The sequence below is a fragment of the Schistocerca nitens genome, chromosome 5, assembly GCF_023898315.1.
Source record: "Schistocerca nitens isolate TAMUIC-IGC-003100 chromosome 5, iqSchNite1.1, whole genome shotgun sequence".
Classification (NCBI taxonomy): domain Eukaryota; kingdom Metazoa; phylum Arthropoda; class Insecta; order Orthoptera; family Acrididae; genus Schistocerca; species Schistocerca nitens.
Window position 1 is genome coordinate 662795449 of NC_064618.1, and position 27425 is coordinate 662822873.

General features: G+C 42.5%; 1 protein-coding gene across 1 annotated transcript in view; it reads right to left on the reverse strand.

Moving 5' to 3' along the window:
• Positions 1–26003, reverse strand: part of LOC126259745 (uncharacterized) — a 333725-nt gene extending 307722 nt beyond the window's left edge. The window contains exon 1 of the mRNA XM_049956735.1: positions 25884–26003. Within this exon, the coding sequence (XP_049812692.1) occupies positions 25884–25970 (87 nt within the window). The 5' untranslated portion in view covers positions 25971–26003. The remainder of the gene's footprint in view (positions 1–25883) is intronic.
• Positions 26004–27425: the final 1422 nt, after the last annotated feature.

The window sequence follows — 27425 nt, forward strand, 5'->3', positions numbered from 1 at the left end:
GTTTCTCCAGGTGACGCTCCATTTCAATCGAGCATATTTTTCTTCGATTCGGTTGCAATGGACTATTCATGTCAGGATATACTAAACATCTCTGGACTTGTACAATACCAGGTGTACCTATATGAAATGAGCGTTAAGATACAAATGTGTCGATTGGGAACATTTGCTGTGAGCGAGCCTTAATTTTTTTTTGTTTGGTTGTTATGACATCTGTCAAAGATATTTAGTATACATCAAGTCATGGAACAAACAACATAGTATGTTTTCATCGTGTAAAAAATGTCGAATTTTGTACCAGAAAGTGATGATTTGCGGAAAGCATTAATATTTTGTTTTCATTTGAAAAAAAGTGCTGCAGAGTCGCATCGAATGCTTGTAGAGGCATATGGTGATCATCCTCTATCAGAAGCAACATGCAAAAGATGGTTTCAACGGTTCAGAAATAATGATTTTGATGTAAGAAATGAAGAACGTGGAAGACCACCAAAAAAGTTCGAAGACGCCGAATTTCAAGCAATAATGGATGAAGATGATACTTTGAGTCAGAAGCAAATGGCAGCAATGCTAAATGTTGCACAAAAAACAATTTATGACCGTCTGAAAGCTATGGGAAAGATAAAAAAATGTGGAAAATGGGTGCCACATGAATTGAATGAAAGACAGATGGAAAACCGAAAAATCATTTGTCAAATTTTGCTTCAAAGACATGAAAAAAAATCAATTTTGCATCGAATTGTTACTGCCAATGAAAAATTGATTTATTTTAAGAATCCTAAAGGGGAAAAATGGGTTAATCAGGGACAACCATCAACATTGACTGCAAAACTAGATCGATTCGGCAAGAAGACAATGCTCTGTGTTTTGTGGGATCAGAAAGGTGTGGTGTATCATGAGCTTCTAAAACCCGGTGAAACTGTGAATACTAATCGCTACAGACAACAAATGATCAATTTGAACTATGCATTGATCGAAAAAAGACCAGAATGGGCCAGAAGACATGGCAAAGTAATTTTTTTACACGACAATGCACCTGCACACAAAGCAAAACTGGTTCAGGGTACAATCAAAACACTTGTCTGGGAGCTGCTACCCCACCCGCCGTATTCCCCAGACTTGGTCCCTTCCGACTACCATTGGTTTTCATCAATGGGACACGCATTGGCTGAGGAACACTTCGATTCCCACGAAGAAGTCGAAAATTGTGTGGCTGATTGTTTTGCTTCAAAAGACGAACATTTCTATTGGCGTGGTGTTCACAAACTGCCAGAAAGGTGGTCAAAATGTATAGAAAACAATGGTCAGTTCTTTGAATAAAATGTTTTTACTTTTCAATTAAAAATTAGTGTTTCATTTTCACACAAAAACGCTCATTTCATACCGGTGCACTTGGTACACGTGAAATTTAATTCACATCTGAAACTGTACAGTTATAGAAACGTAACAGAGTGATGTGTTATTTCGTCCAAAGACAGCAAGAGGGGTAAAATGTTATCATTTCCTAAGGACTTTCAGTGAGGTATTGGTTTCCAGAAGATAAATACAAACGGTCACGCATGAGATATCAGGCGACACTGTCACACAGTGGGAGATGGATGACCTCTGGCGGCAGGTAGCGTAGGACGCAGCGCCGCATTTTGGGTGGTCGCATCCCGGGCGTTGGCGTGCTGGAATGGCGTCAGCCACTATTCCGTCACAGCGGCCGCTAATCCGGCGTTGATTAATTTGCATACGAGATGCGCCGACTTCAAAAGGCGGCAGAGTTAATTACGCGCGTGTCGGCCGGGCCGGGCGCTAATTGGCTGTTCGTTTGAAAGAACCGGCGCGGCTGTCGGGCGTCGCCCGCCTGCGGGCTTTTCACACTCCTGTGAAAAGAACCGACAGCCGGGACTCCGGCGCCGCGACGCGGGCGGCGCTGTTGACGCGTGTACTACGGTACAGTGCTGTAACGCCTGCCTTGTTCACTGAGACCTGCTGTCAGCACCGAGGCCATAAATATCTCCCCGTAAATCCGTCGACAGGACAGCCACTATGTCACCGTCCAGCAACGCTCCTTTCTTGTTAGATGCCTTCCATGTCTGCCGAGTCCCACGGGTTTCTGGACCCAAGTATACTCACAAACTTTTGCTGCATTCCTCATCCCCCTACAGCTGGTTTCAGTCACATTGTCCACGAAAGTTCCAGCCTAAAAATCTACTAATCGCTACAGTTTTGCTGCACCACGTATCCCCTGACAACTGGTTTCAATGTCAGCAGATACCAATATGTGAAAAGTTGTGGCGTGCAATTAACACCAACAGGCCTTGATGCAACTCATGTTTCAGAACAAGAATATGGAGTGATGGAAACAGTCTAAGATGTTTTGTAGACGCTTTACAGAACTCTAACGAACTTCGGGAGCAGAATAGAACTGCCGATAAACTGGGAGGAAGTGAGCAGTTTCAAAATGGAGTAACTTCAAATCAGTGATACAAGACAGAGGGAAACTGGCGTGACAGAAAGACAGTCTTCATATTCCAGTTCCGTTTGCTCAGATACGACTTATTGCTTCCATGAATTTGTTGTCACCATGTACAAGCTTGAATACCCAACGTAGTGGGCATAATAGAGGATAACGTATGCAATTTTTACGGTAAAGAAATGTTCGACGTAGGCTTTTGTATGTAATTTTTCATTTATGTAGGACATGCACCCACCTATTTAGTTCCGTCATAGTTGGTAGGGGAGGAAATCTACACTTAATTACACTAATGACCATTACAATTGCTACATCAAGAAGAAATGCAGATAATAAACGGGCATTCATTGGACAAATATATTATACTAGAACTGACATATGATCACATTTTCACGCAATGTGGGTGCATAGATCCTGAGAAATCAGTACCCAGAACAACCACCTCTGGCCATAATAACGGCCTTGATACGCCTGAGCATTGAGTCAAACAGAGCTTGGATGGCGTGTACAGGTACAGCTGCCCATGCAGCTTCAACACAATACCGCAGTTCATCAAGAGTAGTGACTAGCGTATTGTGAAGAGCCAGTTGCTCCGCCACCACTGACCAGACGTTTTCAGTTGGTGAGAGACCTGGAGAATGTGCTGGCCAGGGCAGCAGTGGAACATTTTCTGTATCCAGAAAGTCCCGTACATACGGTCGTGCATTATCCTGCTGAAATGTAGGGTTTCACAAGGATCGTAACACATCTGAAATGTAACGTCCACTGTTCAAAGTGCCGTCAATGCGAAAAAGAGGTGACCGAGACGTGTAACCAATGGCACCCCATACCATCACGCCAGTATGGCGATGACGAATACACGCTTCCAATGTGCGTTCACCGCGATGTCCCCAAACACAGATGCGATACGATAAACCACAATCGCGATAGGCTACAATTCGACCTTTATCAAAGTCGGAAACGTGATGGTACGCATTTATCCTCCTTACACGAGGCATCACAACAACTTTTCACCAGGCAACGCCGGTCAACTGCTGTTTGTGTACGAGAAATCGGTTGGAAACTTTCCTCATGTCAGCACGTTGCAAGTGTCGCCACCGGCGACATCCTTGTGTGAATGCTCTGAAAAGCTAATCATTTACATATCACAGCATATTCTTCCTGTCGGTTAAGTTTCGCGTCTGTAGCACGTCATCTTCGTGGTGTAGCAATTTTAATGGCCGGTAGTGTATGTACCCTAAAATGGACACAGGATGAACTGTAACTCCACCGACAAACTTTCAGAGCATGGTACTATGGACCAAAACAATAAATAATGTCCAGTAATCACGGGCTCGAAGGTGCGTACCTTAAGAACTACAGTGTAAGCACTTGTTCTTCTTCGTTACTGCGAAACGTATCTCTTCTACTGAACAGTCTTCATTGCTCTTAAGGTATGGATTTTAAAGCGCATCTTTACTGGATGTTTCTTCCTTGTTTTGGTTCATACTATTAGTCGACCACAATATTACTGCGCCTGGTGGTGAAACCCTTCGGTCAGCTTGTCGTAAGTTTTTATCGCGATAGTTCACGAGGACACGCTGAATCCCTTGATAGTACATGGACAACTTTCCTGAAGGCAGGACGACGGTGCGAACCCGTGTCCGACCATCCTGCTTTAGGTTTTCCGTGATTTCCCTAAATCGTGCCGGCCGGTGTGGCCGTGCGGTTCTAGGCGCTTCAGTCTGGAACCGCGTGACCGCTACGGTCGCAGGTTCGAATCCTGCCTCGGGCATGGATGTGTGTGATGTCCTTAGGTTAGTTAGGTTTAAGTAGTTCTAAGTTCTAGGGGACTGATGACCACAGATGTTAAGTCCCATAGTGCTCAGAGCCATTTGAACCATTTTTGAACCCTAAATCGTTTCAGGCAAATGTCGGGATGGTTCCTTTAAGAGGGCACGGCCGATTTTCTTCAGTATCCTTCCCTTATCCAAGCCTTTCCTGAAGGCATTCAAAGTACGATAAATTTCCCTTTGTCACCATTGTACCTATTTACCGCAACAACACCGCATGTTTCCACAACGGCCACGGGAGGCCAAGTGTAATAATATCGTGATCGGCTTATACCTTCTCCCATAAAATGGAAAGCCAAGAGCTCGCTATAGAAGATTCATGGTTCACAGTATCGATGATGAACGAGTCCTCATAGATCTTAAGGTATGAATTTTAGAGGCATTAAGAGACCTTTTTTTCTTCTTTTTGTCCATGTTATTACCTATGAGAGTTTGTACGTGCAGTTCTGGTTCACCCTCTTTATGTTCAACGTGACTGAGGGGTGAAATGGTCTCATTACATAATGATAAATGTCACATACGAGACTTTTTTACCCTTTTTTGTCATAGATTCAGTACCTTACAAACACTGTTACTTATCATTTCCTAAATGCGCCTCTGTGCCTTTGGACAGTCTACTGTATGCCGGAAACTCTTTTCGGGGTCTGGTTAAGCTTCTTTCTTCTCTGGAGAAGAGAGGCTGGTCTTTCTCTAATTCATGTAACTGGATTGTTTCTGGAGCACACTATGCTGGCGTAAGGGCTTACAATTTTCCATAATCGCCGGTGTTTTCCAACATCTGTTGAAAGAAGTTCTGAAAGCCTAGAAGGAATCACTACCTTGCAGGAACACTGTTAATGAGGGAACGATATCGACGGCGAAAGAGCCTACCTTCTGCTTATGACACTGGTTGTATAAAAGGACGAAATGTTAAATAATTTTGTGGAACATCTTTTGAGCTTACAAAATGAGGAGTCGGCCGGCCGCGTTATTGGGATGCGAAAGCAACTTCTAAGCTCTCTGGGGCGGAGGTAGTGATCTGGAATGTGTTTCGGAAGTCGGCAATCAGTGATCCATAAATTTGATCTCTCCGGGCTGTAAAGTTGGCAAGTAACTTCCTGTACGGTGGAAACCGGTTGTTTGTGTTTTTCCAGTTTTCAAGACAGGTTTTGCTGTTTAGTGGGCGGATATGGACTCTGCAGGAAAACATCGGAGAGCGTCGCGTCATCAGCTAGTTGGAGTTGTTATCAGAACGAGGTGGACTTCTATGGTAGAAGAAAGATAATGAATTCCATTAATCTCCGTGGTAACTTGAAATGTGCTTTTTTGTGTGCGTCTGTCTCTTTTCTGACTTTAGGCTGTTAACCTGTTTTGGTCGAACAGTCCAGGTTGTACTACTGTCGTAGTGTCCAACGTGCACTTACCCTGTTTTATTTATGGAGGAGATTATCGGCGAGATAGGCAAGAAACCAGGTGCGGACGATGTTGTGACTGTTTGAGATGCACGTTTTGCAAGCTGGCCGTCGGATCTGAGAGCCATTTCAAAGTAGTTGAAAAGCTACAGGTCACTGCTGTCTGTGTACTTGCCGATAAAATAACTGTAAAGACAGAATTAATAATTTTGTAAATATGTGTAAAATATATTGACAAGGTGCTGAATACTATATACACGTTATAGCTGCAATTATCAAAAGTCTCTAGGGACTATGTTAGCAGTTGCGCATAAGACAATTAAATATTAACCTGGGAAGTTCCACTGTAGGCACACACACACACACACACACACACACACACACACACACACACACGTGGAGAGGGAGAGAGAGAGAGAGAGAGGAAGAACTGTGTTGGGCGGAGTTGTTGACTTTTTAACTGTGGTGGACAGACGACCTGCCGTGAGATTGTTAAGATCGGTGATGAAGTGCAGGAATCTGATGCCTGAAGTGTGTTGTTGTGCCGACTAATAGAGTTGTTAGGAAAATTCTCCGATGCTGTCGATCTTGTATGGCCGTATGAATCGGAGGTACGGAGATTTGTGGACACCAAATGTTCGATGAATCAGTGGTAGCTGTATTAATCCTTCTGATCGTCAGCAGACCTACACGAAGTTCGGGCAGATAATACGACTTGTTCAGAATATAAAGAAAAATTTCCTCGAATCTTATGTTTACATTTAAGTATGAAAGTTTCAATATGTCCTTCTACAGTTGTGTACTGTGTTTTACCGTGAATGATTGACTAACCTAGCAGCTGTAAGATGTACTGGAAACATTCTAGATTCAATAGAAATTACACTTACTTACTGAAATACTACTTTTTTTCTGTAAAATTATTAATAATGTACTGCGAACTCGACGTGAAACGAATGAATCCAGTTTTTGTGCAAATGATTTTGCAGGAGTGTAGTGCCTCTTGTTTTCCTTAAAACTGTGACTCTACTAAACGTCAGTTACGTGAAATTCAATGAAAAAATTTATAATTTTACTTTTCATGCTAACTGAAGCAGTTAGTGACAGGATGTTGTCACTTTTTAATTTTTTAAATTTATTGCACGCTTTAGTAAGTATTACTGATGACGATGGTTTATAACAATTCTGTGACACTATTAACTCAGACGGAAAAACGATGTATTTGGTGAGATGATACACAAACTAAAAGTGAGAAAAGAGCAATGACTAGGAGAAATAACATAAGACAATAAAACTGAGAAAGTAAAGTTTCAAGAGGAAATTGCACACAGGAAAAGGATGCCACTTCAACTACATTCGGTGCTGCGACTATTGATTAAAAAAATGCAGAACAACATTTGAAACATCCCTTCTGAGAGAAGTAACACAACGAAGTAAATGAAAACACGGCAGAATGCAAAATGAGATTCCCAAAATATGCACCCGAAGGATGCCACAAAAGTTATATGTATATTGTTATCCACATTGCAGGTTTTTGACGGTTAAAAGTATCCGGACAGTCCTATGTAATGCGGAACTGATCACTGTATGTTAGGAGCGGCAGACCCACCAGTATAGAAGAAGGCTGGCAGTAATGTGTTGTTGGTAGAGAAACAGTGAGTACAGAATGGGTCTGTCAGGTGTTCCCAGTGACCTCGAAAGTAGACCAATCATAGGATACCACCTTAGCAACACATCCATCAGGAACATTTCAAATCCTCTAAAGCTGTCCGAGTCCACTGTTGACCATGTGACTGTGAAGTGGAAACACAAAGGAACAACCACAGCTAAATGAATGGAAACGAATGATGTGGATTGATGAACTATGCTATACCCTGTGTCGATCAGATGGAAGGGTTTGGGTTTGGCGAGTGCTTTGAGAATGTTACCTGCCATCATGTGTAGTGCCAACAGTGAAGTACAGACGAGGTGGTGTCACGCTGTGGGGAGTTTTTCTTGGTTAGTCGTGGTTTCCTTATTCGCCTAAGAAAACGCTAAATGCGACAGTTTATGAACACATTTTTCATCAGTGTGTACTGCGTGCAGTAGAGGAATAGTTCGAAGACGATAATTGTATCAACAAGACAATGCCTCTTACCGTGCCCAGAGTTCCGACCTGAAATCATTGGCATGCCTTTGCGTTGAGTTAGAGCGGCTGTTTCGTTCCAGACTCCGGCCACCATCACTACCTTCCCTAGCTCAGTCTCTCGAGGAAGAACGAGCTCCCATTCTTTCACAAACATCCAGGAACCCCACTGAAAATATCCATAGCAGAGATCACGCCGTCATAAATCCGAAGGGAGGCTACACTCGATATTTATATCCACAAACGTTTGATTGTATAGTGCACGAGAGCTGAGGGCCACTGCTTTCAAAAACTCAGCGCGATATTTGAACCACCCCTCCCATAAACGATGACACAACAAGATAAAGCAAAACAAGGGAAAAAGTAAAGTACAATTCACAAAGTTTTTGTATGAAAACCTTCACAAAGGCCAACAAGAAAATTGCACAGAAAAGTGGTGATGAATAGAAACAGCCCTGGCAACTGGAAAATGATGGTGGCGATAACTGAAATATCGGAATTAATACTGATGAAAAAAGAGCTGGAAGAAAACTAATGATTTATCCATTCTTAAATCGTACATCGGCTGTGTTCCGCAGAGCTCTGGGATGTCAAATTCTGTCTAACTGAAAGCGAAATTGAGGTGACTTGAAAGATAGCCTGGATATGTTTTAGCAGGTGCACATTGGCACCGCTTTGAAATAAGTATCAATATTCGCCATTTTCAGATTACGCTGACGTGACGTAGAGTCCCGTCAGCTCAGTTGGTTAGAGCGTCGTGCTGAAGGAAGGATGTAGCAATTTCGGAGGAACTAAAAGCAACGCAAAAAATATTGGAACGGCTTTAAGATCAAAGCAAGCTGCAGTGGATTTACAGCACGCTTAGGATTTTTTGGCTTATTATAAAACGTCCTGAATTTAGATCACTGCCTTTCAATTTTATGGATGTTGCCAAATTTGAAATCTACTTAAGAAGCCGTGGTGTTGAAGATAGTGAGGTTGTCAGTGTATCTCGTGAATGAATTTGTTAGAAATAAGGCCAAACGAAAGGATTAGTCGATGCGCTGTGAAAACGAGATTCTCATCTCGATTTACACTGCTGACTATTAAAACTGTAGCATCAAGGAGGATAGTGAATAAACAAATTCCACTTACCGCGCATTAAATATGTAGGTGATTCTTGGGTTTACAGTGTACGAAATTAAGTACGGAGGGCTTCCATCTGTAGAAGAAACAACGGCTCTAACCCGGATGGACATCTAGTCAAACTGAACATGGATGGCAGATGGTGGTATGCCATTCCATACTTCTTCAACTCTACGCCAGAGTTCATCAATCAAGAAGGCTGGTGAGGGGTGGCGTGGCAGGTAAGGACTACAGAGGCAATATGCTGTCTTGCATTATCTTGCTGGAATATAATGTAATGGAGACCTCGGACATATGGCTCAGCGAGCGGTACCAACGCGTCAGAAATGTAACGATTACTGCACAAATTACTGACTATACAAACCAGAGGCGATCGTGTTGTGTACCCAGTGGCACCCCTCCCCCCCTCCCCCTTCCATACCATCAGCAGGTCTTGGGTCCGTATGATGATGACGATGAACGCAATGTGGCAACGTTTGTTCTCTGAAGAGCCTCCGCACACCGGTATCTCAGTTGTGGTGCTATGTGCAGAACCGGGACTCGTCTGAAAATACGATGTAAGGCCCTCTCTGCTGTCGAGTCAAGTTAATACCCAAGATGACAGTCTGTTGTGTTCCAGAAATAGTCTCGGGGTTACTTGTCTTGCTGCAAACAAGTCCACCTCATGAATCAAAGAATGTGAAATGATTGTACGATCCTGGATGACCTGGCCCGTCCTCTCACGCCGTAGTCGTATGGGACCATTGGTATCTTGTAGGGGGTTGAGTATGGTCCCCCTCAACACACTTATTGGATACTGACATGTCAGTTGAGGGTTCTCGAAATCGCGATCAGCAATGTCATGAAACGGTGAATCGCAGTCTATATAGGTCAACTATACTACTGCTTTCAAATTTTAACACATACTGGGAGACGATTCTTTTTCTTACTTGCGTGTAAACACCCTGATATTCAGAAAAAATAGAACACCTTGAACAACTAGAGATAGGACGTTCATACTCACAGGCCATGTACATTAGTATGTTCTGCCGGCCGCGGTGGTCTAGCGGTTCTGGCGCTGTAGTCCGGAACCGCGGGACTGCTACGGTCGCAGGTTCGAATCCTGCCTCGGGCATGGGTGTGTGTGATGTCTTTAGGTTAGTTAGGTTTAAGTAGTTCTAAGTTCTAGGGGACTTATGACCACAGCAGTTGAGTCCCATAGTGCTCAGAGCCATTTGAACCATTTAAATCGAAGGCAATATGTCATTGAGATTTGAGCAGACTTGCAGGATGCCCAGCGGATGTATGTATGAACCGTACCGTCAAATCAGTGAGTTTGAAGTCCGGCGCCGGTAGCTGAGTGGGCCCGGCACGGTAGCTCAGCGTGTTCGGTCACTCAGCGTGAGTGAATGTATCAACAAAGAACCTAAACGGGTGACATCGGACATCCGCCTCGAACAAATTCAACGAACAATATACGAGGGCAGTTCAATAAGTAATGCAACACATTTTTTTTCTCGGCCAATTTTGGTTGAAAAAACCGGAAATTTCTTGTGGAATATTTTCAAACATTCCCGCTTCGTCTCGTATAGTTTCATTGACTTCCGACAGGTGGCAGCGCTGTACGGAGCTGTTAAAATGGCGTCTGTAACGGATGTGCGTTGCAAACAACGGGCAGTGATCGAGTTTCTTTTGACGGAAAACCAGGGCATCTCAGATATTCATAGGCGCTTGCAGAATGTCTACAGTGACCTGGCAGTGGACAAAAGCACGGTGAGTCGTTGGACAAAGCGTGTGTCATCATCGCCGCAAGGTCAAGCGAACACACTCGTTCGAGATGATCGACGGATCACCATCAAACAACTCAGTGCTCAACTTGACATCTCTGTTTGTAGTGCTGTCACAATTGTTCACCAGTTGGGATATTCAAAGGTTTATTCCCACTGGGTCCCTCGTTGTCTAACCGAACACCATAAAGAGCAAAGGAGAACCATCTGTGCGGAATTGCTTGCTCGTCATGTGGCTGAGGGTGACAATTTCTTGTCAAAGATTGTTACAGGCGATGAAACATGGGTTCATCACTTCGAACCTGAAACAAAACGGCAATCAATGGAGTGGCGCCACACCCACTCCCCTACCAAGAAAAAGTTTAAAGACATACCCTCAGCCGGTAAAGTCATGGTTACAGTCTTCTGGGACGCTGAAGGGGTTATTCTGTTCGATGTCCTTCCCCATGGTCAAACGATCAACTCTGAAGTGTATTGTGCTACTCTTCAGAAATTGAAGAAACGACTTCAGCGTGTTCGTAGGCACAAAAATCTGAACGAACTTCTCCTTCTTTATGACAACGCAAGACCTCACACAAGTCTTCGCACCCGAGAGGAGCTCACAAAACTTCAGTGGACTGTTCTTCCTCATGCACCCTACAGCCCCGATCTCGCACCGTCGGATTTCCATATGTTTGGCCCAATGAAGGACGCAATCCGTGGGAGGCACTACGCGGATGATGAAGAAGTTATTGATGCAGTACGACATTGGCTCCGACATCGACCAGTGGAATGGTACCGTGCAGGCATACAGGCCCTCATTTCAAGGTGGCGTAAGGCCGTAGCATTGAATGGAGATTACGTTGAAAAATAGTGTTGTGTAGCTAAAAGATTGGGGAATAACATGGTGTATTTCAATACTGAATAAAACAACCCCCGTTTTAGAAAAAAAAGTGTTGCATTACTTATTGAACTGCCCTCGTAGAACAAAATGAGATTAAAAAAAGAGAAAACAAAATAAAAAAGTGGTCAGCGCGACAGACTGTCAATCCTAAGGGCCCGGGTTCGATCTCCGCCTGGGTCGGAGATTTACTCTGCTCGGGGTATTGTGTTGTCCTAATAATAATTTCATCCCCATCGACGGGCAAGTCGCCGAAGTGGCGTCAATTCGAAAGACTTGCACCCGGCGAACGGTCTGCCCGACGGGAGGCCCTAGTCACACGACATTTATTTTAGTGTGTTTGAAAGAGGGCGCGTTATTGGCATGAGAGAATGTGGTGCATCCACTCGGAAAATTGCTGTTCGTGTGGGACGAAGTGTTTAGGTAGTGCAATAAGTGTGTGCAGAACGGGTGCCCGTTTAACTCAGACCACCCCCAGAGAAGGTGGACACCTCATCCGAAAGGCACTGCAGGACAGATGTGCGTCCTTCTCGGCTCTGTCGCAACAGCGGAACAGTGGAATACATCGTACACTATCAGGGGTCCAGTCCGTCGTCGTTTATTACGGCATGGGTTACGTGCGTGTTGCCCACTTCATCACCAAACTTTGACGAATGTGCAAACACATGCTAAACGGCAATGATGTATGGAACGACGTCACTGGAGACAGGAATGGCATCAGACGGTGTTTTCGTATGAATCCAGGTTCGGTTTGTTTTTTATGTTGGCCGCATTTTGGTTCACCGCTGACAAGGACAGTGGCATGACAGTGACTGCATTTACACAAGACATACAGCGCCAACCTAAGGCCTTATGGTGTGGGGTATTATTGGATGCAACCACAAATCACAGCTGGTGCATATCCAGGGCACTGTGACCAGTGTGACCTACTTGAGTGAAATGCTGCGACCCGTAGCCACACCGTCTCTGCACAACACCCCAGACGCCATTTTTCTGGATGACAAACCAAGACCACACGTTGCTGCACGAACACATGCCTTCCTGGTGTCACAGGATGTCACCTTTCTACGTTGGCCTGCCCGATCACGATACTTGTCGCCTATGGAAAATGCGTAGGATATGGTGAAACGATGGTTGTAGTGCTGTGACCCAATGGCAACCAGCACGGATGAACTTTGGAACTAGGCGAATGAAGCATGGATGTCTAGAACACAGAACGCTATTCGCGCCTTATAAGCGTCGATGCCATCACACGTGGAAAAAATTATCAAGGCCCATGGCAGACCCTGCGTCTGCTAGGCTACAGAACACATGCTGAACCGAAGTGACTGAAATGCTAATCATTTCTGCAGAACATATCAATGTACATGTCCTGTGAATATGAATGTCCTATGTATAGTCGTTCAAGGTGCTCTATTTTATCTGGACATGAGTGTACAATATTCTCACTAACAACCAACATTCAGAGGCGATTGCTGAATGAGAAGGTTGCTGTGGAATCTTTCTTTATAAACAGAATGTGGATTCTCTTACTCGTACATACCTTGTGTGGTTGAGCTGAAATGCTAATCATTTACATGTTCAAGCATGTGTACACTCATGTTAACTTGACTTTTCTTACGTGCCGTATTCACGGCGTTGTGGTTTTAATGGTCAGTGGTGAACACTGCTTATCGTGTACTGAGTCGTAGATCGTACTTTTCTGAAATTCCTGATACTTCTTACAGCATCGCGCAAAGAGGTTGAAGAATCTCACCGGTAAAGTGCAGCATACGGTTTCAGTTTTTATCACTGAAGCCGTTCTTCGTGACGTTCATTTCTCAATGCACTCGAGAGCCATTTTGGCCTCCCATTCTCGGAGATCAGACGGAGAAGGGCGCGTATTTATCGACAGCGTCCAGTATTTATAAGTGGGACCAGGAAAGCAGCGTCACGTACCAGAAATGTCAATAGAAAAACAGTGGCATATACAGGGAGATAAGTTGGTACCGTTATTTGGAGGAAACATTAAAATGGAAGATTAGTGTTTAATGTTCCGTCGACAACAAGTCATTAAACACGGAACACAAGCTCATCATGAGATGGGATGAGGAGGGAAATCGGCTTGAAACTCGCCTTAAGTGATTTAGGGAAATGGCAGAAAATCTAAATCTGGATGGCTGGTTGGGGACTTAAGCGCTGTCCTCAAGAATGCGGATCCATAGTATTTCCATCTCGGTCGCTTATTTTCCTGCAGGTTAAGAGATGCAAATACGCAGATGTACATGATCTTCCAATAGATTTTTGTATCTTTCACCTGCGAGGAGTGACAGCACAATTTGCTTCATTTGAGTTTGTCTTCCGCTATCTACGTATAGCGAAAAGCGCTTCGATTCGTTTATAGAGATGACAATTTCGGTGATTCGAACAACTGCTGCTTATTGAATGATTGCCTGATTGATTGATTCATAGTATTCAGTAAATCCCGTCAATATGGAGAATATTTATGGATGTGGTACGAGTCGAGGTGCATGGGTTTCACAAAAATATGGAGAATGCGTGCTTTAACATAAACGCAAACTCCAGCCAAGCGTAAAGATGGCGCTAATAAATTTCACTAAGAATGGCCCCTTTGCAATGCTCTCATTATGTTGTAAGTATAAGTCGTGGTTAGAGCAGCGATCTGTGTAGTTGTGAGTGCATTATGTCGAAGTAAGGTGATGTCGAACGTGTGGACGTAGGTGGCACTCGTGTGGTGTGATGTTTACGGCATTCGGCGCCGCACATATTATCATGCAACCACAATATTGGCTGGTAACGGCAACAGGGAGGAGGGTGGGGAGGGGACTGGGGTTATCCATTGGTGAGTACAGCATGAGGCTACAGAGCGTAGTTGAACTGCGTAGTCGACGAGTAACACACAACAGTGCTACAGTGCTAGTGATGTTGACACGAAGCACAGCAGTGGCAACGATAGACAAAGCAAAGATTGTATTATATCTACAGCAACAGTTACCAAAGTCGACATTTCGTCACAGAGGAACCCAAAGAGTTTTACAGGGTGAGAAAGAAGCAGCGAGTTTGAGGAATGTGTGGTGCGGTATATGGGCGGCTGTGAGGACGGTATACATGAAGATTACAGTGATGACAATACGTGCTTAACAAGTGAAAATGATATTGAAACAGGTGTCAAACCATGTAATTCATCATCCTTATCGCACACGGAGCAACAAACCCCGTCTCCAGTGAAACGCAGTAAAGAACAATCATTGTCCAAGGAGCGAGCACTAAACAGAATTACCTGCAGGGTGTCAATTATTGAAGTATATGTAAGAAAACGTAAATCAGTTACAAAATACGGCCCGCATACACTTTATTCAACGTGTAAACATCACTGGAGATATTCAGATTTAGGTTATGACTTATTCGATCTGCCTGCCATCCTTGGCGATGATGTGGCACAAACGAATAGCGAAATTCTGCATGACCCGCTGAAGTGTCGGAACATCGATGCTGTCGATGACCTCCTAAGTCGCTGTTTTCAGCTTAGCAACGGTTTTGTGGTCATTGCTGTACACCTTTAATGTAGCCTCACAAACGGGAGTCGCATGTGTTCAGTTCCGGAAAATATGGCGGCCAATCGAAGCCCATGCCAGTGGCCTCTGGGTACCCCAGAGACAGAATGCGGTCCCCAAAGTGCTGCTTCAGGACATTAAACACTCTCCTGCTCCGATGGGGTCGAGCTCCGTCTTGCATGAAACACGTCTTGTCGAAATCAACGATACTTTGGATAATGAGGATGAAATCATCTTCCAAAACCTTCACTTCGGTAGTCACGGTGCCATCAAGGAATATCGTACCAATTATTTCGTGACTGATACTGCACATCACAAAATCACCCGTTGAGGGTGAAGAGACTTCTCGATCGTGAAATGCGATTTCTCAGCCCGCCATGTGCGCCAATTTTGCTTACTGTCGAATCCATCCAAATGAAAGTGGGCTTCGTCGCTAAACCAAACCGTTCGTCAATTCTGTGGACAACAGTATTGGAGAAACACAACCACTGTTCCATGGCCCTGGGACTTACTTGCTCATGCGTTTGCATTTTGTATGGGGAGAGATCCAGGTCTTCAACAACAATTTGTTCCAGTGTCCCCCGGTGGTTTCCAACCTGTTATGCAGCTCGTCTGATCGGTTTCCTGCGGCTGGTTTGAAACACAGCTCCTGTCCTCTCGATGTTTTCAGGAGTTTTCACCCTTTTGGACGACCGACATGCCAACACTGTCGCCGGCCGTTGTGGCTGAGCGGCTCTAGGCGCTTCAGTCCCGAACCGCGCTGCTGCTACGGTCGCAGGTTCGAGTCCTGCCTCGGGCATGGATGTGTGTGATGCCCTTAGGTTAGTTAGGTTTAAGTAGTTCTAAGTTTAGGGGACTGATGACCTTAGATGTTAAGTCCCATAACACTTAGAGCCAACACTGTCATGAAGTTCTCTCGAACTTGAGAATCAAATTCTTGATTGTTAGCACACTTGGACCGGTTGTCTTCAGCTTGAACTTGTTCGGAAACTTTCTTTGAGCCGCAGTTGGGCTGTTATTGCTCGCATAGTAGGCCTTCCCAAGCCCTATACGCTCTGGCATAATGTACCGTGACATTTTCACGTGCAACTGGCCGACAACTACAAGGCGCTTGCGCATGCACATACTAATCCCCATTATGCACTGCGACCATCCGTGCAGTTTGAACGTCCTAATGCAAACCGTTCAGAAGTTATGGCGATTTTATTTCATATATTTCAATTACTGTCTTCCTCTACATGGAAGATCGTCCGCTGCAGAGAAAGTAAACAATTATGAGCAGATTTCTAATAAGCCTGCAGCAATATGACCGTGCAGAGCACAAGGAAAAACTACGGGAGGACAAGGCGCACTTGTTACAAAAACTGGTGTCTGCCCGTTTCGAATATGCTTGATGTAATTTACGGATGAGCATGATAGTGACCTATTGCGTTACGCACATCAAACTAGGATCGACATACATTACTGTGATATCAAGGAAGCAGTGGATAGTTGCATAACTTCAAACAGGGCTAAATAATTGGCAGACATAAGATAACGAAATTTCATATAAAGTATCAACTTGACGATGCGCAGCAAACTGCAGAATCCGCCTGAGAATTTGTAGATGAGATAAACAGACTTGTCCCATAGACCGGCCGGGGTGGCCGAGCGGTTCTAGGAGCTAAAGTCTGAAATCGCGTGACCGCTACTGTCGCAGGTTCGAACCCTGCCTCGGGGATGGATGTGTGTGATGTTCTTGGGTTGGTTAGGTTTAAGTAGTTCTAAGTTCTAGCGGTCTGATGACCTCAGAAGTTAAGTCCCATAGTGCTCAGAGCCATTGCAACCATTTGTCCCACCGTTCAGCAAGGAATTTGTTGTCAACTCCGACCAGTCGGGATTTGAAGAGGAAATGCTCACGAAAGGACTCTTGCAAATGAGAGGTACCAAGAGAGTTGTAATAAGATCAACTAACATCAATGCCTTAACGCTCTCTTATGAAGTTATACCTACCGTTAATCTGGAAGATGAATTGGCTGGGAAGTTAGTTATTGTACTGCGAGATGTTGGAAGTACTCTGACCCCCTACGATTATTCTCGTGTGCGTGGTCTTGAAAGGGCAGTAGGGAATATTTACTTTACAGCAGACAAGAGCGGGAAAATGGGAGTAAGGGGATTACAACTATGCTGTTGGCCAATAGCTGCTCGAAATAACTTGCTCTTGCGCCTTGATCCCGGGTCTGGTTTAGAGCAAACTACCCCTACTGAAAACTGTATGACATTGCAGTTCATACCACCTGGAATGACTGGACAATAAATGGTTCAAATGGCTCTAAGCACTATGGGACTTAACATCTGAGGTCACAAGTCCCATAGACTTAGAACTACTTAAACCTAACTAACCTAAGGACATCACACACATCCATGCCCGAGGCAGGATTTGTACCTGCGACCGTAGCAGTCGCGCGGTTCCAGACTGAAGGGCCTAGAACCGCTCTGCCACACCGGTCGGCCTTTAGGTTAACTTTCCACTATTCTCCAGGAAGAATGGTGTAATGTTTCCTTGAAAACCGTGCACGACATGTATTTAGCCATTCCGAGAGGGCAAGAAGCTCTTTCGAATGCCAAGGGGTTTCCCACACCGCATTAGACATGATAATAAGTTGCGTTTTCAGTGTTGCGTATTTTGGTCCTTCCTTGCATATAGTTACAAAAAACGAGCAAATCATAATAACGTGATCTACCAACTATATGAATAATAAGTCATCAGTATACTGCTGAAGGAAATTCATGCACAAACCAATCAATTTAGTTAAGTAAATGAGATACAAAGCTGTTTCTTTGAAAGAAAGAAATAAAGTAAAAAAAGCTGCTATCTCCTCAGTTATGCTAGATACCTGATGTTGTTAATCTCATATTGCTAACTTAACATTAATTGATTTCATTGATATTCTTCAATAGAAAGTATTTACCTATATTTACCGTTTACAGAGTTACAGCCTTACAACGAACTCTGCTATCTACCTTGTAGCGAAAAGAACTTTTAATACACGAATCTAGACATTCAGGTAATTTGTAGAAAGAGTGGCCACTGAAGTATGTTTATTATTTTCTTTGGGTCTGGTAGGAATTTCGGAATTACGATTTTATGTTAGAAGGAACTTATTGAACATTATCCCACCAGTGTACATAACGCCACTCCGTCACAGGAGGCAAAAGCTAAATCTTTAAGTTTAAGATACCGGTATATAGTTGTATAAATAGAAACTACAATGATGAACAGATGTGTTGCTCTCATCCCGCCGTACAACTTTTTAATTTTGTGTTTCTTGTAACTAACTTATAAACTATAATGATAATGAAATATCTGTATCTATAAATGTGTGTAATATATGTCTACTTTACAATATGCAATCAGTTGACTTTAAAACATTTCGTCAATAATTTTCACTGACAGTAAAAAAAAGCCTACTAAAAAAAAACAATTTTTTCTACTGTTTCTTAGTAATAACTTTATTCTTAGAGTGTAAACAATTTTCTGCTATTAGCATGTTACATTTCGCACATCCCACACAACATCTTTGCTCTGTTCACATCCTGGGTCAATATGCAGTGAATGATATCTTTGATTCATTGCTTAATGAGAATAAAGAGTGTAGTATATGTGTGATGCTCAACACTCATTTTAAGAAAATTATGAAGTGTGCCACTAATTTATTTACAACATGTGCTGTATGAGGAATTCGACAACATATACACCGAGCTAGAAAGCCACATGGACCACAATAAAACAAATCGCCATCTACTGGAACGCAAATATTTTGCGTTATATAGAAAAAATTCAAGTACTTTAGCGTACTTTTTATTAATAAAACAACTTATAACGTGGCACTGAATTCTCAGATATTCTGCACATTGTGCAGGAGACGACATGCTGTCTGTTAAAAAAATATGTGTAACGAAAAATATTAGCCATCTGAAGACGGGCATGGTAGTCTGGAAACGGTTGCGGCACTAAAATGAAAGATTTAAAAATTATATGTGGCTGGTTGCGTCATTCACCAACTACTGTATATTCAAATTTTTTGTGTCTTTCATTGTAATAACACAAGTCATTGTTCAGCAGGAAAAGATTTTTATTGTCAGGGGAAAAAAATATGCGAGTAAAAACTTACCTAAAAAGGCGTCTGCCTTCTGCAATATTCTTACTGCGCACGTCTTCTTTGCTGCACTGTCCCAGAAGATAAGTCCATAAAGCAAAAGGGAGTGAAGATAAGTAAAATAATACAGTGCCCTTGGTTTTAGGTCACGGTAATGTGATGTACGAGACGTATTCCAAAGCTAACTCCCGTTTGGTCATAAAAAGATAAGATGATGAGAAAAAGTTTTTATTGACATTATTATTTTACTACATGCCTACTTTGTTTTTCGACATAATCACCATTCACATCTATACAGTCGCTGTTACGCTATAGCGGTTTCTTTAACATCTCTTCACAGAAGTCTGTCGACTGGGAATTGAACCAGGTTGGAATTCATCGTCATTCTGAAATCGTTTCCCTCCCAGCCACTTTTCCAAGTGCAAGAAGAGGAAATACTCGCTTAGTGCAAGGTCGGGAAGTTGCCACGAAAATCCTGAATCTACTCCTTGATTTTGGCACGGGGTGAGGACGTGATTTGCCATGGCGTTGATTTTGTATAGTACGTCCCAGTTTGGTTATCGTTTCACATTATACGTCAGGTGTAATTGTTGACCCATGGTCCATGACATGAATCAAAAGGACGCCCTTCTTATCCACAAAAAAGTAGCCATCCTTTTCGATTCCAGTACGGTGACTGCTTCGCAGCTGCGTTGACTGCTGTTTCCATTCTGCGTTGGTGTACGGTATCCTCGTCTCGTCACCCTTTACAACGTGGAAAAACAAATCACTTCCATCTAATCTACAGTGCTCCAAAACCTGTCGTGCACTTCGCTATTCGTGCTGATCACCGAGCATTTTTGGAACTCACCTCGCACTCTTTTTGGGATATCCAAGCTGTTCAGTAAAAACCCTGTAACTTGAGGTTCGAGCAACATTTTGGAATTAAGTATCCAGACCGCTAATCGTCAATCCCTGATCACTTCGAAGATTTTAGTTCACTTGACCAACAATGTCGTCAGTCAGAACACTGGGCATGCCCGTCCGCTACTCATCGTGAACATTTGTGTGTCAATTTTGAAGTTCTCGATGCCATTTTCGAACTCGTTTGTCACTAATTATTTTAAGTCAGATCCATACACTAGGCATAAATCACGATGGATTTCAGCAGCTGAAGATCCTTTTACCAGTAAATTTTAACACACCGCGCACTTCACAAGTGACGGGATCTTTTATTGTCTCGGCGATTGCTGTATGCCCAGACCAACCCTGCAGTACTTTCCTAAAGAGTCGATATACAGCGCTGCATGCGTGAAACTTCATTCAGGCCTACACGTCTGTTAAATACTGGTCATCGGACCTTAGTTTTGGAATACGCCTCTTACTTCTAAGGACAAATAGCTCTTGATTACACTTAGTTATTCATACACACACTCTTCTGAATTAAAGTTTTCGCTGATTCCAGAAACTATAGAAAAGAATTCTCCTCTGTATTTGTAGGTTCAACTGAACAGTACTATAATGATTAATTTAATGATCAAAGTCAAAATTCTGTGTAGAGCAGCGAACTAGTAAAGGTAGTATATCTTTACCTTCCTAAAATTAAGTGTGTATCGTTTCGTGTAGGTATCTCAGTCGAATCCTGGTGCAGTTTAGTGTTGTCTTGTTGGTGTTGCAGTATTTGAGCGTGAAATGAAAATGAGGACAGGATGAAATACAGTCCCGGCACATAGACCTCACCTCTCCATTAGCACGATGGAGTCGAGCGAGCTTATCAGACTCAGTCAACAGCGTCATATCTTTTCGCTCAACGAGAGGCTGTCAGCAACTTTCAAACTTCAGTAAGAACGTTGGACGATAATATGATGATCATAAATGACTCGTACCGTGCTATCTGTGTCTTCCATTGACGAATAAGTGGCGGTGATTAAAATTTCATCCATAACAGTGATTAGAAAGATTGCTTGAGGGTCGATCACCACAGACATCAGTTAAGAATTTGGGTGCAATAATCCGATCCAGGCTAGTGAGGCAGACTTTAATCTTTGAGTATTATTGCTTTGATTTGAGAACGGAGAGGTGAATTTCATTTTTTGCATTAGTTGATGGGCGTACTTTTTGTTTTTCCCTATTAAAATACTGCTGTCTTTCTGGTTTTCACGAAATGGCAGCACCCGACTCAGACGGACGAATGCTAGCAGAGGAATAGCTATTCATCCACAGATATCAAGCCTTGTCCTGAGCTCATTGTGGTGTATCTAATTTTGGCATTACATTTAATTACAGCGTAAGGGGTCAATAAGAACCGGCTGTCAATAAATTTAACTGAGATCAAATAATCCCGACCACATAAATATAAATAAAAATCAGTCAGAACGTACCATGATAGAAAATAAATTGAAGAAATGCATTTCTTCAATTGATTTCAGTTGTTTTATGAAAGTCACAGAAGCACATCATCCTTTTTGTTTGTTCGTCGACAACATGTCTGATGGATTCTCTTTGCTCAAATTCCAACTTACTCGTGACTGTGAGCTCCCAAATTATTGCGCTCTGCCATGGAAATATACTGCTCCGTTGGCCCAAAGCGTACAATTTAATGTAAATTAATTTTGGTGCATTACCTTCGTCTACAGAATGGCAAAACAGAACGTGTGTGATGCAGAATGCGTTAGCTTTTTCAGTTTAAACACTTGTCGGTATTTTCGCTTAGATGTGTGTTGTGAAGTCTAGACACAAGAAAGGAAAAAAAAATTACTGAAGAGATATTAGTTCAAGTCAGTATTAGAAAACTTTGAATCTTAACGGGACCTTCGAGAATGCATGATAGGACGAGATGTCCGGTATCCTAAGAATATAATAATAAAAAAACCGAGAGTAACCGTGGACAATTAATGATTTTAAGAATATTTTTCTTTTGCTCGTTTTTAGAAGGACCAATGAGTGACATGCAAAAATTGAGTAGAGCAGAAGTAAGTTTACAAGGCGAACACACACCGATGTAAAGCAATATCAAAAAATTTGGATTAACAATAAACGAAGCTGAGAACAAAGCTACGAAGAGGTGCGGAAGAGAGAATACTGGACTGCTAAACGTAAGAATTTCGGAAGATATAGCAGAAGAAATGAAAGCTTTCTTATGTCGAGGAAGCGAGATTTTTCATGTCTGTAGGGAGGAACACTTAGTAAACATATTGGATCAGACGATAGAAACTTCCTTCAAGAAAAGGTCCTCATGTCGTCAATTATTGACGTAGGTTTCAGGTAGATGATTCTGGAACTTTACATCTGAGGTAAAACGGCGTAATAAATTATTACCTGGACCACAAAAAAAAAATTGAACCATAAGAAATGGAAACATAGGAAATGTAATGTTTCTGTACGATGTGAAACATTGCGGGGAGAGATAAAGAGAAATTGAGAATTTTTGGAATGAGCAAGTACGAAGAGAAATATGTAAAAGAAGTAATAGCTCGGTAGGGAATTTGTTTCCGAATTCAGGAATATTTAGCGTGACAGGAACAACAGAAGAGAAACCTTACTGAGACTAATGAAGGTAAAATGATATAAAACTGATAGTCCCATACTACTCATATCCATATGCAATGATGAAAATATTAAATTGCATAGTATTCATACTGCTGAATTATAATTAGAAAAGCTCTTAAACATTAACCGGGGTTTGTAGCACTAAACAGGAACAAAATGACGATTTTGTAGACTGATAATCTCACAGATGTCTAAATTTTGTTCATATTGAGACAATTCAATGGCAGAGATCTTTCCATACAGGTACAATGGCAGCAACAGTTCATTCTCCTCGTTTTAGATTCGTGAGTGAAAGATGTTTTGGAGGAAGAGTAGCTACATATATAAGGACAGTACACAAATTCGAAAACATTGAACTGAGTGCATTTCCTAGAGCTCACCGCATACAAGTGTGGGCTTATGTTTTAACATTGAAAAGCAGCTGACTTTTAATTGTAACTGTATATAGAGCCACATCTGAAAATTTTGAACTGCTCGTGGGTCCTATGGATTCCTTACTATGTTACCTGTCAGATAATAACAATCAGTTAGTAGTGTGTGGTGATTTCAGTGAATATTTCCCAAATGATAATGATAGGAAAAATAATCCAGGAACCTTATTTGCCTCCTACAGTTTAATTTCAGTAATTAACTTTCCAACATGGTAATCTCGAAACATGAAAATAACTGTGAACCCAGGAACAAATGCTCTCTTTGATCATGATGCAGAGTTATGGTAAACAAGACGATTACCTACAGTATAGCTTCCCATCATTGGAAATCAGTTAGAACAATTAGTGACTCCAGGACCAAAATTTTTGAGGACAGTATACAATAGATGGTTGAGGACAAATTGTTATAACGAACCAAATGCTGACATAAAATTTAATCAATTCTTTGACAAATTTATATTATTAATTGATAGAAGCCTTCGTTATAAACTAATCAGAAAGAACAAGAACAACCATGCAAAAACCCATGGATCTCTACAGAGATAAGCGTATCTTGTGGAAGCAAAAGGGAAATGTTTCTGTTGCCAATAAAAGTAAAATACTGCAGTAGTTGCACACTAGAAAAGATACTCAAAATTAGTACTAATTTAATTAAAAAGCGAGAAAACTTGCACATTGTGCAAGAAATAACTAACTCCAACAACAGACGTAACTCTACGTTAAATGCAGGGAAACGAAATATAGGACAACAGGCCACAGAGCAGTATAATGTAACTATTAATTCAAATGGAAAGGCTATAAATGATCAATTACAGGTAGCAGGTGTAAGCAGCTCTGAAATGTCGTTCGTAAATCAAAATGAGCACTTCAAAAGAAAAATCAAAGAAGTATGCCGCAAAAGGAACTCTCACACAATTCAATCAAACAGATGTACCAACCATTTTCCCTTCTGAAATTAAGAAAATGATATCTGCTCCCAAAAATAAAAGCTCATGTGGATTTTATGGTATTTCCGACAGAGTAGTAAAAAGTTGTCGCCACATAATAATTACTGTCTTTTCTGAAGCATGTAATACATCGCTAACCTGGGCGATTAGTACAGCAATGAAAAATCGAATATATGGTGGGGAATTAATAATTGGGATGGAAACTTCAGAATTTTATGTTTTGCACATTGATGGGAATGGAAACTGCGAAGAAAAAATATTCTTGAACTCGTAAACCAAATCAGTTCAAGCAGATTTTTATATTGAATAACTGCAGAATTTGGGGTGGAACAAATCACTGATTTAATATATTTTGCATTTTATCATTTAGCAAGATCCTACGGAATAAAGTTCTGAGGTAACTCAGTTTTAAGAAAGAAAATTTTCATTACTCAAAAAGTACTGTAAAAATAATATGTAGTGCGCTCTTGCAATCGTCTTGTAGACACGTTTTATGTCGTAAATGTTTTATGGGATCTTATACAGTAAGAATCTCAGAGATCGTTTAATTCCATTGAGTTATGAACGTGAATTATACATTCGCTGTTCGCCTTCTCTCTCGCTCAAAACGAATAATGAAGAACACAAATGCAAATTTGTAGTAAATAACTCATTGCAGCTCAAAACGAAAATGGTGGACATAATTACAACACCAGACGAAAAAGTGAGATTCGTTGTGCTACGTTAAGGTTGATCTTAGCCCAAAAATGGGTTAACAATGCTTCCACCAAAATGTATGCTCACCAGCCCAGCAATGTTAAATATCCACCAAACAGCAAAGTTAAACTTGACAACTCTTCCTATACCGTATACTGTTTATGCAGTATGTAGCGGTATTGGATAGGAATTAATATGTACATGAGCAAAAAAATTAAAAAAAATTGAAGAAGTTTTTAAATGGTCACAATGTAGCCATATTAACACATGAATGTAAAATGACTCGTTCCACATCATGATCTAGGAATGTGAAACTAACTACAACTAACACTTGTACGACAGCTTGTTCCCTGCGCGAAACACTTCAGCTATTGGAATATAGTGCAAGACGCCGCAGCAAATGGATGACTTCTGAACTTACTCACTGCTTATGATACTGTGAAATTGTAGAGCTCCGTATTTAGACATTTTCGTTTAGCTCTGGTTAGTTATCACTTTCCGCAGTGGAAGTGGAGTTTAACTGAAACCACTGCATTGTGTTCGCAGCCCCTGGATATCAATTTATTGTAGTGGGAATGTGCTCCCGTAATTGCTTCTTGAATGATGTCGACGATATCAATTACTATGTTCCAAATATCAAACTGTACAATGAAACGTGTGTTACATGATCTTTAGGCTCCATTTGGCACCATGACTTCCTCCGCTTATAGGAATATGACAGCATTTGCAACGCAAACATATCTTGCGTCCTGCTTTAGGAGCTATTAGACTTAAGAGCATTCGGTGCATGCGTCCCATGCAGTACTAGAGAACGTTAGCAACGCCTGAAGAACATGGAGCACCAAACCATGACTGACTGAACGTGTATGTCATTTACTGCAAGTCGTCACACTCAAACAGTTCTTCGGCTAGACGTGGCCGGAAGCAGCGAGAGGCTCTGATGAGAGGGTAAGACATGTCTGGAATTTGGTGGTATGGTGGGATATACCAGGAAATTAGTGGTAGTGCGGGACATACCTGGAAGCTGGTGACGGTGACCGGAGGGTCGCCGCCGCCCAGGAGGTCCTGCAAGAACTCGAGCGTGATGGTTTCGGCCGCGTTCATCGCGGCGTCGTCACACAGGACTGGCGCATCTACGTCCGCGTCCGCGCCCCCCGTGCCCCAGCGACCCTCCAGCCAGGAAGGGACCACTTTATCAACGTCACCGCCACATGCGCTGCTGCATTACGCCTCAATTGGCCCGGGTTGGCCCCCACTGGCCGGTATCGGAAACAATCTGGCCCAGCGCGCATCCCCCAGACGCACCAACGAGCAATTCTGGTCATCAGTGGGAGCGCTGGGGGCTCATTTTGACAAATGACTGTCGCTGCGTTGGGATGCAGGGCATTTCGTCAGTGCTGCTTTATCCATCCGTGCCATCGAGCCGAAAAAGGAAGCCTAACCTGGTATGGCTGCTTCAAGAAGCCCAAAATTTCTCTGAGTACCGCTGCTAGACTCACCAAAACACCATAACGTAAATGATCATTTTCCGAAGTTCAGATATTGGATAAGTTTTTTTTTATACAGTAGGTCTTCACTGTATGTGCTGGGCAGCCAGAGCCAAATTACGCAAATGGTAAACCTGATGCATAGGCAAACTGTTTGAGGATATACACAGCTCAAGGAACAGAAGTTCCACGTGGAAATACACTCCATTATACATTCAGGTGATAAGTCATTGGATAGGGATACGCACATATACAAATAGCGGTAGTATCGCTTACACAAGGTATAAAAGGGCAGTGCATTGGCATGATCATGGCCGCACGAAGGAAATTAACAGACATTGAACGCGGAATAGTAGATGGAGCTAGACACCTGGGAGATACCATTTCACAAATCGTTAGGGAATTCAGTAATCCGAGATCCACAGTGTCAAGAGTGTGCCGAGAGTAACGTATTTCAAGTATTAACTCTCACCACGGACAACGTAGTGGCCGACGGCCTTCACTTAAAGACTGAGGTCAGTGGCGTTTGAGTTGTCAGTGCTAACAGACAAGCAACACTACGTGAAATAATAACAGAAATTAATGTGAGACGTACGACGAACATATCCATTAGGACAGTGCGGCGAAATTTGGCGTTAATGGGCTTCGGCAGCAGACGACAGACGCGAGTGCCTTTGCTGACTCATGACATCGCCTGCAGGGCCTCTCCTGGGCTCATGACAATATCGGTTGGACCCAGGAATATTGGAAAACCGTGACTTGATCAGACGAGTCCCGATTTAAGTTCGTAAGAGCTGGTGGTAGAGTTCGGATGTGGCGCAGACCCCACGAACGCACGGTCCCAGGAAGCTGGTGGTGGCCCCAAAATGGTGTGGATTGTATTTACATGGAATAAACTGGGTTCACGGTTATGTTCGGCTACTTGGAGACCATTTGTAGCCATTCGTGGACTTCATGGTCCCAAACAACAATGAAATTTTTATGGACAACAATGCGGCGTGTCACAGGGCCATAGTTGTTCGCGATTTGTTTTAAGAATATTCTGGACAATTCAAGTGAATGACTTGGACAC